Source organism: Myotis daubentonii, chromosome 9 (assembly GCF_963259705.1).
Source record: "Myotis daubentonii chromosome 9, mMyoDau2.1, whole genome shotgun sequence".
NCBI classification, from domain to species: domain Eukaryota; kingdom Metazoa; phylum Chordata; class Mammalia; order Chiroptera; family Vespertilionidae; genus Myotis; species Myotis daubentonii.
In genome coordinates, this window is record NC_081848.1 from 81,650,559 (window position 1) to 81,667,922 (window position 17,364).

At 55.7% G+C, this 17,364-nt stretch overlaps 1 protein-coding gene across 23 annotated transcripts in view; it reads left to right on the forward strand.

Moving 5' to 3' along the window:
* The window catches only part of NRXN2 (neurexin 2), a 106,279-nt gene that overhangs the window by 10,833 nt on the left and 78,082 nt on the right, over nt 1-17,364 (forward strand). For 21 of the 23 annotated variants that reach the window (XM_059710211.1, XM_059710212.1, XM_059710227.1 and 18 more), the window contains exons 3-4: nt 10,968-10,985; nt 15,793-15,822. In XM_059710211.1, coding sequence (XP_059566194.1) covers nt 10,968-10,985; nt 15,793-15,822 — 48 coding nt within the window. The remainder of the gene's footprint in view (nt 1-10,967; nt 10,986-15,792; nt 15,823-17,364) is intronic. The other 2 variants (XM_059710214.1, XM_059710221.1) reach the window with 1 other exon arrangement.

Below are 17,364 nucleotides of genomic sequence, written 5' to 3' on the forward strand. Positions count from 1 at the left end.
GAGGGGGATTGCGCGGCGGTGACGCGCGCTCCAGGGCCGTGGGAACCGAGGGTTTTTTTCCCACAGAGTTGAAGGGGGAAAAAAAAAAAAAGAAAGTGAAGGAAAAATGCGGGAAAGGGTGGCTGAGGCTTCTGCTCGTGGTTGGGAGATGACGGATTTGCTGAGGGACGAAAACATGGCTGGTCGTTTCTCCCGGGTGAGAGACAGGGAGTGGGAGCTCCTGTTTTAAACATCCAGCCCTTTCCAGCCTGGGCTGTGGAAGGGACCCTGGTGTCTGGAGGAGCATGGAAACGGAGGTGGAATAGGGGCTCGAAAGGGAGGTTGAAGGGAGGGGCAGCTTCGCCAGCTCCCCAGCTGCCAGGGGCAGAGAGGGGTGAGGTGAGGGGACTAGGTGGGGGGTTGCCCCAGGCCTGGGTGGGCTTTGGTTTTAGTGGGGGTGGGGGAAGGAGGGACTTTGAGGCGCTTGTACTTTGGTCTGGCTGGGGAGTGGGGAGCGCGTCCCCATCTCCTTCACCCCTGCTCAGTGGCAGCTGTTTTCTGCAGAAACGTGTGGACAGGCATGCTTTCCTCTCCCTCAGCACCCCTCGAAGCGGTGGCCTCCTAGCAGTTGTGTGTGTCTGCCCCAAGAGGTTGTCTTTGGGGAGCGTGTGCATCTGCATGTGTGTGCCCACATCTGGTGTGGCCCTGGGACTGCTTTGGGGGTGGGAGCCATACGAAGTGTCTGCCTCCGCGTGAAGGTTGTCCGCCTGTGGACAGCCCCGGAGGAGCTGCGTCTGCAGGTGTAGCCTTGAATTTGGGAACTCTGGACTCTCTGCCCAGGACTGTGATTGTGTATCTATAGTTTTGGTAGAGGAATACATAGGGAAGGTTTGTGGGGTTATGTGTACAAGGATGTGGGATATGCCTTCGGGAACTGTGTTTATTAAGTTAATCTGACACCTTCTCACCTTTCCCCCAAGGAGCTCAGGTGCTCCCAAAGCTGTGAAACTGCGTGTCTGTGTGTGGGTGCCTGCACGCACAGGCTGTGGGCCTGGCAGTGAGGCTGTTGGAATAGTAATGTTTACAGATCGAAGCCCAGCGCCTAGCAGAGTGAGGACTACTCACGTGTGAGGACATGTGCTCGTGTGCAGGTGCCCATGTGTGCATGTGTTTTAATGTGAGGCCTCAGTAAGACACCTGGACTCGATGAGGAATCCTTCTTTCTATGACCTTTGCGTGATTCTGTGGTCCCTAGGACTCCTCCCCTTAAAGCCTTCTTTTTAAAAAAATATATTTTCTTGATTTTTACAGAGAGGAAGGGAGAGGGATAGAGAGTTAGAAACATCAGATGAGAGAGAAGCATCAATCAGTTGCCTCCTGCACACCCCCTACTGGGGATGTGCCTGCAACCAAAGTACATGCCCTTGACCGGAATCAAACCTGGGACCTTTCAGTCCGAAGGCTGATGCTCTATCCACTGAGCCAAACCGGTTAGGGCCCCTTAAAGCCTTCTTAAGAAAATAGGACGAACCACCCTTCTAACGTGATGGAAGGGAGATTTGAGCCACAGAGACGAAGGTTATGGTAATTGGTCCACAGTCTCACTGTGCAGAATTGGGCCTGGGTGTATGAAAAACGCAGCCAGAGGCACCCTGGTCAAACCAAGCCCTTGTATTATTCATTCTCTGAAAGGATTCATCAGCCAGAGGCGTCCAGTGAGCCAAACAAAGTGTGTGCTTCCGAACGAGGGTTGTGTGCTTATGTGTCTGAGATGCATGAGAGCACCGGTGTTGAGAGGGACTGTTCTGTGTGTCCCGTGTATATGTGCTGGGTATGTACCAGGTGAATGTCTGTGTCAGCTGTGTTGGAGCTGTGAGAGGCGGCTCCGTATCTGACCCTTTGTGTGCATATGTGCGTGTTTCATGAAGAAAAAGGGAAGGGAGATATTAGGTGGGAGTCAGGCAGCTGGTAGTGGCAGGGTGCTTCCTGTGTGTGTAGTATCTGTTCAGCGAGTGGTGCTTTGTCTGCGATAAAAAGGCAGGGAGACTCATCTCTGTATTCCCTGTACCTAATATAGTACCAGACACTTAGTGGGTGTTTGATAACGATTTGTGGAGTGAATGAAGAGATATTAATACGTATTTGAAAGAATAAAAGCTGGAAGTGAGGCTGTATATGCACATGAAAATATGCACGTGTATATTTTCAGATGTAAGTGTGCGTGGGCGTGGAGAGGACAGGCACAGCGACAGCTCCGATCCCCCTCCCCACCCCATGACCTCATTCCCTCTCCTTATATTTTGTCCCTTATTTTCTGGGCAGCTTTTGTAACCGCCTGTGCTCATTACACTTCTAGTACATTTTCACCTAGCCAAGGAAGAACGGAATGGGCCCCCCTCCCCCTCCAGGTATCAGGGTTAAGGAAGGAAGCCTTTAAGGCAGCGGTTCTCAACTTGTGGGTCGCGACCCCTTTGGGGGTCGAACGACCCTTTCACAGGGGTCGCCTAAGACCATCAGAAAACACACATATAATACATATTGTTTTTGTGATGAATCACTATGCTTTATGTTCAATTTGTAACAATGAAAATACATCCTGCATATCAGATATTTACATGACGATTCATAACAGTATCAAAATTCAGTTATGAAGTAGCCACGAAAATAATTTTATGGTTGGGGGTCACCACCACATGAGGAACTGTATGAAAGGGTCGCGGCATTAGGAAGGTTGAGAACCACTGCTTTAAGGGAAGCAGGCCTGGCTCCTGATCTCAGAACTCAGCGCTTCCCTGCAAGCTAGCGTCACTTCATCATTATCTGCTTTGAGTGGTTCTCAACTTTTTCCAAGATTAAGGACATTTCTGAAGTCAGTAATCCACAGTTCCCTTTCCACATAGTAATTTTTATGTCTGTTTATTGTGAAAATAGATGACACAAAACTACTATGAATTCAAGAGAGCTTCTAGATGACTTTGATGTTGTATTTGCCACTGTGGTTAATCAAATACACGTTAGAAAAAATAGTTTTAGCTTTAGCTTTGCATGCAAGACAAACCGATCCGCCTTCAGGTATTTGGTGTGCATATGGATTTGTGGGTCCTTTGGGCTCCAACTGCCTTCCCAGGTCTGGGCCTACCCATTGGGTGAGAGTCTCCATGCTAGGAAACTTTCTTTTCTCCTCTGGGGTGTCTGGCCACAGGCAATGGAAGACAGAGCTAAGTATGAGCAGCTGAGTGTGTGTTGCTGCTGATTATCTGCCGAAGCTGGGAGAGACAGGAATTTCGTAGTGGTTTGCATGTGAACTCCTCCCCATGCCACTCGTGTGTGTAGAGAAAGGGCTGAAAAGGGACCAAGGAAGAAAGGGTGTGCAGGTGTGTGGGAGACTCCCGAGGAGCGGGGGGCAGAGGTATAGGACAGTGTCAGGCGTGTACCTTGCTTGGGAGAGAACAGGAAACTGTGGTAAAGTGTGTGTTGGCAGGGGGTGGACGCGTGTGTCCCACGTGGGTGTTTTGTAAGTTTGTTGGTGATTTCATTCAACAGGCAGTTTTCAAGGCCTCCTCCGTGACAGGCCCTGAGTTGGGGCCCACAGGGGAATCAGAAATGAATGAGACACAGCTCCAGGAGCTGTTTAATGGGGGAAGCAGATAAAAACGACAAAAACAGTCCAGGGTGTCGTTTCCAGAGCAGATTCTGCGGCTGGACTGCCTGGGCAATGACCCTGGACTTAAATTCTCTCTGCCCTTATCTGTAAAATGGGGACAATAATAGTGCCTACGTTATAGATTTGTTGTGAGAATTAAATGAGCTAAATCTTGGGAAATGCTTAAAATAGCGCCCGGCTTACAGAAAACGCCGATAAACAACAGCAAAAGGGCAACACGGAAGAGTGCGCTAGATACCCAGAGAGAGGCAACGAGGCGCGTGGCTTCGTGATTAAACCGCAGACTCCGAGGCTCAGATCTGGGTTTGAATCTGACTCCTCTACTCACCATGAGCCTGTGGCAGCAGATGAGTACCTAACCTTCAGACTGATTTTTTCCTAAGTGGGGACACCCAGGCTTCCTCACAGGTGTGCTGTGGGAATTAAATGAGGTGAGTAAGCGGTAGTTACTATTAGAGGCGGAGCGCTCTTGGCGTTTTGAAGAACGGGAGAGTTTACAGGTTGGGAGGGTCGGTAATAAAAGACGTGCTATTTAAGATTGGCCTTGAGAGCTGATTATATGATTTGGGGGAGGTCAGTCCAAGCAAAGGAATCAGTGAGAACAAAGGCATGGGAGGGGGAAGTGTAGTCCCGTTCGCAGAGGGGCACAGGGAGTGCAGGGAAAATGGTGGCCTCTGAAGCAGGAGAAGCAGGTTGAGACCAAGTCTTGGAGTTTTGACTTAAGTCCTCCAACCAGCATTTATTGGATGCTGACTGTCTACAGAGTATGGGCAGATAGAACCAGAAAAGAATTTCGAGCAGGCTGATGAACAGTAAGCTGTTTTGGAAGCTGGGAGGGAGGTGTAGAATGGATTAGAGCGGGCAGAGTTATATGGTAGAGAAGTCAGTTGGGAGACAGTTGAGGAAAGAGATGTTGAGGCCCTGCCCCTTGGTTGCCTGGGGGAGTGGCAGGGAAGGGGGTGGCAGCCGTGTTGGCGGCGGGGGTAGTGTGGCTGAGCCATCGCGGAGGCTGGACCTGGGGGGTTCTGTCTCTTGTATGTGGAGGAGGTGGGAGGGGCCGAGAGGGTGAGACTCTGGGTGTGCACGGTTCGAAGAGGGTGGGGGGGGGGCGGGGCGGTGAAAGGAAAGGGGGAAGTCAGCAGGGGAGCTGGTTTGGCCGCAGATCATGCATGCGCTGAGTTGGGGTGCCCCTTGGTATTCCTAGACAGCAGTATCCAGACTGCACCGAGCCCAGAGCTTTGAACTGAAGGCGGGGCTGCAGCTGGAGACCTGGGAGTCACACGCGTGGAGCGATAGTATTTGAAGCTCTGGAGTCGGATGAGGTGCCCAAGGAGAAGGTGAAAGACTTCAGAGGCGCATCCAGTTGGGAGGAGGAGGGAGAGGAGCAGCGCAGACAGCGAAGGAGCAGTTGGAACAAAAACAGAGTCAGATCACACAGCCGAGGATGAGAGCGTGGGGCCCGGCGGCTGGTGCGCCTCGCTGGGTGCTGAACGTTTCATCTCATTTCATCCTCATGGCCACCCCTGAGATGCGAGCGCTGGCCTCTGCACCCGCGCCCACTCCGGGACCTGTTGCCCCACCTTTGTCCGTGCTGCCTCCAGAACAGAGCCGTGGCCAGTCGGCTGTGCCCATGGCTACTGCATCTGGTTTATTGGGGTGCTTGGGGATGGCATTTGATCAGATACGAGTAACTGCCCCAGATTTCTCGGGCCACAGCTTCTCCCTTAAGTCACGATGTGGTGAGGGTGTTCCTGTGTTTGTGGGCCAGCGGTCCCCGCACTGAGAGAGGGCGGTGCAAACCCACCCGGAGAATCTCAGTCCTCTGAGCCCGGGAGGAAGAACTCACTCGCCATGAAGACACACAGCTCCCCAACGTTTAGTCATTCCGGTGGGACGCTTCCGGTTGCACGGCTCGCCCCCAGAGCAGAGTGCTTGGAGTGTGATTTACCCTCATCCGATGACTCAGGGTGTCGTGACTCCCCTCAGGTACTGCACTGGGTTGTCCCTTCTTTGAGGTTTGAAATGACGCTTGACTGCTGGCATTTTGACTTCTTTCTTTTTTATTCTTATTTTTTTAATTGAAAAAATTTTAATTGATTTTTAGAGAGAGAAGAAGGGAGAGGGAGGGAGAGAGAGAGAGAGAGACATCAATTGGCTCCCGCTTGCACATCCCCTACTGGGGATCGAGTCCACAGCCCAGGCATGTGACCCGACTGGGAATCGAACCCAAAACCTTTTGGTGCACTGGACAACGCCCAACCAACTGAGCCACACCGGCCAGGGCTGGACTTTTGAATTCTTATCTTAGCCTTTTCTAGTTTTCCCATCTCTGTCCTTAGGAGGAGTTGTCAGAGAGCAAGTCATCTCCATCGCCCTCTCTCTGTTTGTGAACTTGGAGATCAGCAGCCCAAGCATGGTAGGATGTGTGTCACGAGCAGCGGAGTCAGGGTAGGCTCTGAGGTTCTCCCATGAGAAAATGGCCGTTTTGACTGCTCAGAACCGTTTCTCTCCTCTTGTTCTGGTCTTCATCATTGTCCTCAATAACGAATCTGCTGGAATCACACATCTGTGTTAGGCAAGACAATACCATCCGTGCCCTCTGGTGGGGCAGCACAACCTGTGTGTGTGAAATTGAGTAAAATGAGGTCACGTGTGTGGACCCACTGTCAGCTCTCACATCCGGTACCTGTGGTCCTGACAGTTTCTGTGGCTGGAAATAGATCGGGGCAGAATGGGACCAACTGCTCAAGAGAGCGGTCCAGGGAGTGGTGCTGTAAGACCGGAGATGAGGGAGATGTTCTCACGGACAGCTCATGGCAGAATGGCTAAGGGCATGGGCTGCCTGGGTTCGAATCCCAGCTTTGCTACTTGCTACCTGTGTGAACTTGGACACTTTTCTTAATCACATGGTTCTTCAACGTCCTGCTCTGTAAAATGGACATTATAATGTTGTTTGAGGACTAAATGAGTTAGTGTACGGAAGTCCTTTACAATGGGCCAGGCACTGTTCTTGCTCCCATGATAATTAATCCTAGTGGTCAGGGAAGGCTTCAAGGAGGAGGTGGGACTTGGCCAGATCTTGCAGGATGACTGAGTGAGATTTGCGGGGGTGGGAAGGAAAGCACAGGGCTTTCCCATCAGGAAAAAGCCTAAATGAGGAGTCTAGTGGACCAGGCAGCGATGTGAGTCAGGGGCCTCAGGGGGAGGGGGAGGAGACCAAGACCTTTGTGCTTTGTGGGAGATTAAATCAGAACTGTAGATTCTAGGCAGCTTCTAGGAGTCTTGACTTCCAGGCCAAGAATGTAGTTTCACTGGAAGTTTTTGTTGTTGTTTTGTTTCGTTAATCCGCACAGGAGGACATTTTTCCATTGATTTTTAGAGAGTGGAAGAGAGAGGGAAAGACAGAGAGAAATGTCGATGTGAGAGAAATACATTGATTGGTTGCCTCCCGCACACACGCACCCTGACCCTGGTTGGGGAGGAGCCTGCAACCGAGGTACGTGCCCTTGACCAGAATTGAACCCGGGACCCTTCAGTCCACAGGCCGATGCTTTATCCACTGAGCCAAACTGGCTAGGGCTCATTGGAAGTTTTAAAGCCAAACAGATTTGGGCTCAGATTTTGACTCTGCCCCTCATGACCAGTATGATCTTGGAAAAGTTTCTTCTACTTTCTGAGCCTTGGTTTCCCCATCTCTACAAGGGAGTAGTAGCAGGGGGTGGAGGTAAGGAAATGATACAGTACATGGAAACAGCCAGGCATTATGTGAGAAGTGCTTTTTATTATTCATTCAACAAACATAGCCATGTTTTTTCCTGAGCCAGGAACTGCAAGCAGCTAGATATAGAGAGATGAATGAGACATTGTCCTCGCTCCTGGATATCTCACAGTCCAGTCAGGAAGCAGAGATGGAAACACAAGACAGATCCGATAAGTGAAATAAATAATGACACAAGGTACATGGAGAGCTGGCACCGAGGAGGGATGGCCTGCTCTGCCTGGGAGGTCACTTCAGAACACAGACAGAGCTAGACTGGCCTGGCCTGAGAGCAAGAGACGGCTTGTTTATTAGGCTGCTGAGGATGAGAAGAGTGAGGACGGGCAAGGGCGTTTCAAGCTGAAGGAATCCTATGTGCAGAAATGTGGCCCAGTAGGGAAATGGGAAGAAATTGGGTGTGTCTGGAGCCTGGATTGTTGCAGGAAAGGCGGTTGCAGGGAGGTGTGGTCAAACTGGGAAGCCCTGAAGAGTTTTAAGCAGGGGCATGACTTGGTTGGACCACTTTGGGCTGCGAGTTGCAGGGTGAAAAGACCTGCTGTAGAGGGAGATTGCTAAGAGGCGTATGAATGTTCTGAGGGGAGGATCTGAGGAGGGCCTGGCCTTGGGGCTGTGCTGATGGTGATGGAGGGATGAAGAGGGTTTCTAGGAGCTTAGCGTAGTTTTTAGGTTTAGAAGGTGGCACTGGTGGGCATGAGGGTTGGTATGAAGACAGAGCAGGGCCGATGGCGGGGTGCCTACCTGACCAGGGAATGTAAGGGGGAGGAGGGCTTGTGGGGGAGGGTATTGAGGTCCATCTGGGACATGTGGAGTGTGAAAAGCCCATGAGACACTCAGTGGGAGCTTTTCTGAAGGCAGGCGGATACATAGATCAAGAGGACTGAAGAGAGGTTTGCACCAGAGTCACTGGAAAGTTCTAAGTGTGTGTGCATGTGTGTGTGTTGTGTGCACGCTGATCACAGCCGAATTTGGCCAGGTGTATCTGGTACCGGTGCCAAGGGAGCCAGGCTGGGGATGGGCAGGGAGACCAACCAACAGGAGTCTAACGCAGGAAGCCAGGTGCGGCGGAGGGCTCTGGTGACTGGCAAAGGCCAAGGGGGTTTTGTGCTCCGGGGGCTTTTCTGTCCGAAGGAGGTAGGTGATACGGCTGAGCTCACGCAGGCACACTGAGGCGGACGCGCACCGGCACATGCTGGGGCCGCATGGTGCGTGGCTCACTAGTGGGATCCCTGGAGCCTGGCAGAGTGTGGGTGGCCTCGTGGGTGCTCAAGAAGTGTTGGCTGAAAGCAGGGCCTTTGCCAAACGCAGGTAAGGGGGTGGAGATGTGGAGTGTGGTGTTAGTGGTGGAGTTGGGTGGCAGACAAGTGACTGCTGAGCGGACAGCTGAGGGTGCAGGACTGGCACCCAGAGAAGAGGTGGGGCTGCAGGCACAGTTCCGTGGGGGGGGGGGTGGTGTCCCTAAGCCACAGCAGTGTCCTATCACTGAGGAGAAGAGAGAAGAGTGTGGAGGGTGTGGGACTGAGGCTAGAGGGGCCCAGGATGGCGGGTGAGGGGCACAGGTGAGTCAGCAGGAAGCAAAGAAAGTGAGGTCAGTGAGTCCCAGGTGCCACCTCTCAGAGTCAGGAGAGGGAGGACCGGTACTGGCAGCAAACCAGACTTGATTGTTTTGCTTCCCTGAACACAGCATGACCCTGACCCTGACCCCCAACCCCGACCCTGACCCCGACTGCAATAGGTGGCAGGGGACAATGCCTTTCGAAACACCCGCCGTGTTGGGTCACCTAGAGGTCGCCGTGCCTCCTGGTTAGTGCAGGTGCGGGAGAGATGACTGAGCAGGGCCTTCGCACGGGGGCCAGAGCGCTCCGACACAGGGCTCTGCGGGAGAGCCAGGGCTTCCCCGAGGGCCTCCTCAGCTCCCCAGGCCCCCAGATGCAATGGATTCCGTCTGTTTAAGAAGGCCGCGCAGACACAGCTTTCGGGGATGCAGCCGTCAGGAGAGAGATGTGTGTGGCACAGAAGCATGGCTCCCACATGTAGATATGTGGGGGCTCGTGGGTGCAGGTTTAGACGATGGGAGATGGTAGGTGGGTGGGTGGGTAGGTGGACAAACAGGGAGCTGTGTTCATTGCAGGGTGTGTCTTTGTCCCCGGAGGGCGTGTGGGGTGGTGGTATGTATGCGTCTAATACTGTGTATGAGATCACTGCGGGTATTGATTCTGCGTTCAGCTAGTGTGTGGATTGTGGGGGTGGCATAGTTATGATAAATGACAGTGTGTGTTTCTGGAGTATAGCTAAACTCCTAAGAGTGGATGAGCAAATAACACAAAGTGAGGTTGGAAGTAGGAGGAGATGGTGTGTGCTTGCAGGTCTAAATATGGACTGAACAGCTTTTGGCGTGTATGCGCGTATATCCTGGGGCCCACATGTGTGTGTTTGTGTGTGTGTGTGTGTGTGTGTGTGTGTGTGTTTCCCCACTGGGTTTGTGTGTTTGTAGGCTGTGCTATTTCTATTCCCGCCTGTTGCTTCTCTACAGGCTCCCGCGGGTGGGCGTGCCAGAAGTGTCTGGAGAGGGTTGACTTGGTCCTCCTCCTAAGCAGGCCAGAGCCCAGCCTGCTCCGGGAGGGGTAGCTCAGTGGGAGGAGCGCCCCTGTCCTCTCTTCCTTCTGTCTTCTCTCCAGACTCATTTGCCAAGCCCTGGCCCAGCCCAGGAAGGCCCACTAGGTGCGGGCTGGCTGCCCGGAGGCTGTGCCATGGCCCTGGAGGGGCCCAGTTGGCTCACTGCCTTTGCACCCCCTCCCACCACTGAAGTGGCCCATCCAGTTGGGGGCCCCTTGCCTCACTCAGATGATAAGAAGGCATTTATCATAGAGCCCCCCCAAACCAGAGCCGGAAGGGGTCACAGAAATGCTCTACTTCATCCCTCTCACATTTGCACAAGAGGGACCGGGGGCTCAGAGAGGGTGAGTGACTGGGACGGGAGTCACACAGCACTTCGAGGCAGGACTGTGTTTTCTGATTTGCATACCCACGACTCTTCTCCCCTGGGTGGGTCGGTGGGTCCTGTGTGCAAAGGCTTTGGGTGTGAGCTGTGTGAGAGATGATCAATCAGGGCCTATGTGTGTCAGTGTGTCACTGAGCATGCGTGTGTCTCTGGTGAGCCCCATGCGAGCGTGTCCCCATCTGTCTCAGAGATGCGCTGGAAGGCAGGGAGGAGCGTGCCTGGGAGTCGGGATGCCTGCCTGCAGCTCCTGGCTCTGCTTCCCATTCTCCATGTGACCTTGAGTGGGCACTTCCCTGCCCTGGGCCTCAGTCTCCTGAAATGTAATATGAGGCTTGGGTCCTCTTGGCCCGTGTGACTCAGTGTGTGAGGCACTGACTCAAGAAGCACCTCGGTCTGTCTCATCCCCAGCAGAGCCTTCCGGGTCAGGTGGCTGTGTCAGGGCCTGGGTGGGCATAGGGACCTTGGAGCCCTGTCCTTGGTATCCTTGCTAACAGCCCTCCTTTCTCTCTCTCCCTGCCGCGCCCCTTCCTGCACCTGCTGGCCTGCAGAGGAGCACCCCATGGAAGGTGAGTGGGGCTTTGGCTCACTGAGTGGCGGATCAGTTGTGTGGGGTCCTATGTGAGGGGGTATCGTTGGCCACCCAAGGGCTCCCTCCCCTACCCCTGCCCCTGCCCCGGGAAGGATGTCTGGGCACCCCCTTGGCGGCCTCGGCCCCACCTCTGGCCCAGTCCCTCCTCATTGGGTTGCCAGGCAGAGGGCAGGCCCTTCCACTTGCCCGTCTTCAGCGCCAGTCTGTCCACTGGCCTTTCGTCTTCCTTAGGGAGGAGACGGGACTTGAGCGGAGGGATGGGGCTGGAGGATTCTAAAGCGCCCAGAGCGCGTGAGGAGACACTGCTTTGCCCACCCCAGCCGAGGAGGCTCAGGAAAGCCCTGCAGACCGGGCGGGTGGGGCTGGGAGCGCCTGGGTACCATCCAGTCCTGGGCCTGGAGAGTCCGGCAGAGGGTGGGGGCTGTCCCGGGCCAGGGCGTGGGTAGGGGCAGCTTCCCTGTTCTGACTGACACTTGCAGCAGGCCCCTGCCCCGGCCCCTGCCCTGCCCCGTGGGCTGGTAGGTGGGGGTGGCCTGCCTCTTCCTTCAGTCCAGGCCACGGGCTCTCTCTGGGGTCTCTCTCCACCCTGTCCCTGTCTTCTCTTCCTGTTGCCTTTTCTCTCTCTGGTTTTTCTCCAGGGCTCTGTCCCGGGGCCCCTTTCTTTGTCTCTTGTTCTGTCCTCCAGGCTCTCTCTGGGTTCCCGTCATTCTCTGAACCTTACCTCTCGGTTTGGTTTTCCCTGTTTCTTTTTCTCCTCCGGGTGGACCAGGTCAGGGAGAGGGGAGACTGGGTTGGATGCCCAGGCGGGGAGGTGGGCTGCTGGGGAGCTCCTGAGGCAACCGAGAGGCAGGCAGCAAGGAGCGGGGTGGCACCCCAGCCACCACACCTGCCGCGCTGTGTTCTCTTCCTGGAGAAGCAGCGGGAGTGGGAGGGACACAGACGGCCCTGGGCTGGGAGTTCCCTGGGCCCGGCCCTGCCCTGGGCGGCGCAGGGGACGTGGGAGTCCTGGGAAGGAGAGCAGGGAGGGCTCTCGGCCGAGTGTGGGCTGGAAGCCGTGGTTCCTTGTGGTGCCCTCAGTTTGGCTGGTTCCTCTGGGTGAGGTCTCTTCTCTGTGGATGCCCTCAGGTCCCCTGGTCCTGGCCTGCAGACGCCTGTGTGTGTGTGTGCGTGAGTGTGTGTGTGCGTGTGTGCGTGCACACACACACATGTACATACAGCTCTTTGTGCATGTCTGCACATACATGCTGTGCATGTGCGTTGAGTGTGGCGGTGTGGCCTCCATCGCCGTGTCTTCGTGGCGTGGCCCACATCACTGCCCCGAGGAGTGTCTGCATCTGTGTCTGCATCTGTCCTCTCCGTGTGTGCGTCTCCGTGGCAGTGTTTACCTCTGCGCGTGTGAGAGAGCCTGCGTGTCTGGTGGCCGCAGCCTTCTGAGGGCTGGAGATGAGATTTAGTGCTGATGTGACTTTTACTTGCTCTTGATGTCATGTCTCCTCCGGAACAAAGGAGAGATGAAGGGAGGAAGGGAGAGGAAAAGGGTGGAGGAGAGAGGCTTAGGGAGGGGGGGCTGGTCCAGGAGAAGGGGAGGGGTAAGTAGAGGTGGGAAAAGGGAGGACACTCATGGAGGGAGGGGCAGAGAGGCTTGAAGTGGGGAGGGAAACGGCCAGGCCAGAGAAGCAGGCAGGGCTGCGGCGGGGAGAGTGACTGGGAGCATCTTTTCCAGCAGGTGGGCCAGGCAGGGGCGAGAAGGGACGCTGGGCTTTGGAGACGAGTCAGCTGAGACCTGTGACGTCACCTGGCCATTTCTTGGGGGCGGCACGGGAGTCTGCTGGATTGGATGTGACGCGGCGTGTGCTTGCATGTCAGGGGTGTGTGCGTGTGTGTGTACATACCTAGTGTGTGATGCTTCTGTGTGTGTGTCTCTGTGACATGTCTGCTCGTGTGTCTCTCCAAGCTTGTCCCTGTAACCGGCTCCCTCCTTTCGATGCTGGCCCTCTGGGGTGTCGGGAGGAGAGGAGGCAGTGAGACAGAGTGGGAGGTGGGTTTGCAGGGGCTGGGCCCCCTTTGCGGTACTACGCTCTGGACTCCGAGGTTCCCCCTTCAGGTCTGAGTCCTCCGTGCCTTCCCCCTCTTTTCTCGCCCCTGGATGCTGTGTCTCAGGCCCAGCTTTTTCCCAGGAACCCAGCCATCCTGCTCCCAGCCTCCTGCTGAGCATCTCCTTTTGGGGGATCCTGACTTCCCCATCTCCCCCTGCCCCCTGCCCCCCAGCCTCTTATAGCAGAGAGAAGACACAGAAGCAGCCAGATAAAGTACCCTAGGAAGGACCCTTGCTAATGCATCCGTCACAGCCAGCCTCCTCCAGTGGTGGGAGGGTGATGCCACAGGTGGACCTGGGGGGGACGAGGACGTAAAGGGGGGGGGGGAGCTGGGCATGAGGAGGGAGCAGAGATTTCAGGGCGGGTGGGAGTCAGGCTTTAGGGAGAGCACCCTTGGGCCCGGCTGGGCTGAGCCGTGGGAGACGGGGCAGGGGACTGGCCTCCCCTCACCAAGATGGCTGGTGCTGTCACGCCTGAGGGAGCTGAGCAGCTGGTTGCCTTGGTGACAGAGGAGAGTGCGGCATGCTAATGAGGCTGCTGGAGCTGGGCAGTGGAAGGGTCTGCAAGGGGAGAGATGTCCCCCCCACCCCCCCACAGTAGGACAGGCCTGTGGGGGACCGAGGGCAGGCGCACAGCCATGGGCTTCCAGGCCTGGGTCGGCTGTGAGCAAGTCTGTTTTTGCCAGGGAGGGTGAGATGAGGGGTTAGGGCTCTGGGTCTGGGTCCTGGATTTAGGGGTTTAGAAGAAGATGCCGGTAGTTCTTGGGGGAAGGTGGGTGGGGCATTCGAGTAAGGTGCCCCCCCACCCCCACCCGTGTTTTGGGAATAAAACCTGTGTCTTTCCAAGAGCTGCTCTGTCCTGAGGCAGCCCTTAGTAGCTGTGGTCCCCCTTGGCTCCCCAACCGGCCTCAGACCCAGAGGTGGGGAGAGACCAGCGCTGCGGGCGCCACGAACCACATCTCCCCCGGGAGCCAGGCCTTGGCCCCTGGCCATGCCTTCCTGCTCCCTCTGCCTTCCTCCTGCCCCCAGGCTCCCCAGCCCTCAGCTCCGTCTCAGAGCCCCCGGGCCCTGGGCCCTTGCTGCTCCTGCGCGGCCGCTCTCTCTGCCCAGGGCCCGCATCCCATTGCGCAGCAGCTGCGATGGTTTCAAGGGCGCGTTCTTGCTGCAGGGCCGCTCCTTCCCCACCCTCTTGGCCAGACACCCCGGCTGCAGGGTGGGAGGGTGGGGGGAGTGGGAGGGCTGAGGTTCTGGGGCCTCAGGCCAGCTGTGGGGCTGGTGTAGCTTCTGGGGACTGGGGTCCTGGTCCCGTGGGCCAGAGTCTTCCCCGAAGGCCGAGGTGCCCTGGGCCGGGGCTGACCAGGCTCTCTCAGGGGCCGAGGTAACCCTGGACCTCCCCCCCCACACCCGCTGCTCTTGCTCACAATGTTGGAAATAGGGCTTCCGTTTCTGTTTTCCATGTTCAAAGCTCAGCTTTGGGTCATCTCAGAGAGCGCCTGGCGGGGAAGGGGGGCCACAGCACAACTTAGGAGCGGGTTTGACCTCTCAGACCGGCCTTCTGCCCAAGGTCTTGGCTGTCCGAGAGCGCTGGCCCCAGCCCTTGGTCCTCCCTGTGGAAGAATCCCCAGCCCCCGCCTGGCTCCAGGGTCTCTCTAGATCAGCGGTTCTCAGCCTGTGGGTCTCGACCCCTTTGGCGGTCGAACGACCCTTTCACAGGGGTCGCCTAAGACCATCCTGCATATCAGATACTTACATGACGATTCATAACAGTAGCAACATGACAGTTATGAAGTAGCAACGAAAATAATTTTATGGTTGGGTCACTACATGAGGAACTGTATTTAAAGGGCCAGAAGGTTGAGAACCACTGCTCTAGATCCTGCTTCCTCCCACCTGCTTCTACACTCACTCTGTCCCCCAAGCCCCAGTTCCTTATAGAAGCCAGGTGTGTGGGTGCCCGCTGTCCATAGAGGGTGTGGGAGGAGCAGCTGGGCGGCGGCAGGGGGGCGGGGGGACTGGAACTGGACCTGGACAGATGCCTTCCCAAAGCTCACTTTTGTGGGGGCTCCCCCTTCCAGGATCACAGGGGTGACAGGGATGGGGGTGGGGCGGGTGGAGGTCCCCCTTGCCCACTCAATCCCACGCTAACAGGACACTCTCTCTCTCTCCAGGTGGCTTTGATTTTTGTGTCGTGTTTTATTTTCTCCTCCATCCGAATCGTTTTTCTCGTTGACCGTTTTTTTTTCTCTCCGTCTCCCGGAAGAAAAAAAAAAAGAAAAAAAGAAAAAGGAAAAAGCAGCCCTCCCAGCCTCTTGCTTCTCCTCCTTTTCCTTTTTTTTTTCCGGCAAGAATGAAAAAAAGAAACCAAAATCTCCTCTCCCGCTGCAGCGACTCCCTGCCCCATCTCCCTCTGGTTCCGCCTGCACCCTCACCCCCTCTCTCTGCCCCTCTCATGCCCTCCACCCTCTGTTCCGGCATCGGGCCCCTTTCCTCAGCTCCTGGGCTGGGGGCTCTCCCCCGATGTCTGTCACAAGTTAAAAAGGGTTTTTAAATTGTGGCAGCAAAAGCTTTTTCTCCCCTCTGGCTGATTTTGATGACTCGTGTTTTCTTTGTTTCTTTCCCCTTTTCTTTCTCTTCTTCTTCTTTTTGTTTTGTTTTTCCTTTCTTTCTTTCTCTCCTTCCTCTCTCCAAGGTCCGGCTCACCTGACGTTAAACAGCGAAGGTATGGTTTGAAGTTCTGGTTTGCTTTGGATTGGACTGGATTGCCCCCACCTGCGCCTGGATCTGCTGCTCCTCCCCTTGTGCTCCTTCCCCTCCTCCATCTGCCCCCCTTCCTTGCCTTCCCATCCCCTTCCTCTGCCATGTCTTTATTTTTTTCGGGGTGCTGGGTGGCGGTGGGGGTTTGTCCGTGTCTGTGCTCTCCCCTCCCCCGCCTCCCCCACACACTCCATCGCCCGCATCTCACCTTGGTTTCTGACATCAAGAGATGTTTGAACTCCTGCCGTTGTCTCCAGTCACCCTTTTGCGTTTTCCTGGTGGTGTGTCTTGCTTTCTCTCTCTCTCATGGTTGCATTTTGTTTCCTTCCACTCATACTGGTCATTCTTTCTTCTCTGTCCATCCAAATACAAAGAGAAAAGCAGGGGCTGGAGAAAGGATTTTAGGCATCTCGTCCCCGCCCCCTGCTGCTGTGGGATGCCCCCTGTGCCCACGATGGAGTGAGTGGGAAAGTAGGGGAGCCCGGGCGTGGGGTCCCCCTTTCCACAGCTGTCCCACTGCAGGCCTTCACCCCTGTGTCCTTTGAACGTCCCTTGACTCTGTTGAACAGAGGAGGACATTGAGGCCCAGAGCGGGGAAGTGATCACACCGACTAATGGGCGCTACTGTTGGGACTGCACATCTATTTTTAGCCTCAACTGAGTCCCTGCCATTTCAACAAGCCCTGGCGGTTAGCACCTGGGGCAGAGCCCAGGAGTCCCGACTGTGGCCCCTGCCAGCCAGGACCTCCCAGGCCTCCTGCCACGACTCTCTCGAGCTCGTGGCCTTCTGGGCACCGCTCACTGCCAGGGCAGTCCTCTGCTGGGCCACCTCCCATAGGGATGAGGCAGGAGAGGACTATGGGCGAAGACGGAGGCTCAGATCTGGAATCTGGGATGGATTTAGGTCTGGGAGGTAGGGGCCTGTGACTCCTGCAGGGATGCCACATTATGGCAAGAAATGTGAGGACAGAGGAAGTCCCAGGTGGGGAGTCAGGACCTGGTTGGTTCACTTACATCCTTCTTACCTGTCAGTGCCTGGTTCTGGGGGTGCTGGCTGTGGCCCACCTTGGTCATAGACGAAAGCCGAAAGATCGCCCCTCCCCGGGAGATCCACGGTTCAGGTGTTAGTCTAGCTTTGGCTCTGGGGCTTTGTGACTGGGGTGGGAGTAAGGGACTTTTAAATTCCATTCTTGAGTTCCCCTCATCCCATGGAGCCTGGCAAGGTGTGGGTGCCCGGGAGCCGGGCATTAGGCACACAGTTGGCGGCAGGGGTGGGTGGAGAGCTTACGCTAGCCTGGCACCCAGGCATAGCAACACGTGCCTGAGGGGCCTCACAAGCCGGGTGGCCCAGGGCAAGGAGGACCCCTGGGAAAGGGCTCCCTGCTAAGCAGGAGCCCCAGCTAGTCAGGACCTCCCTTGGTGTGCACTGCCCTCTGAGGACACAACGGAGGGACAGCGTACGAACAGAAACCATGGCCCTGCCCCCGTGATGCCCACAGTCTAACTG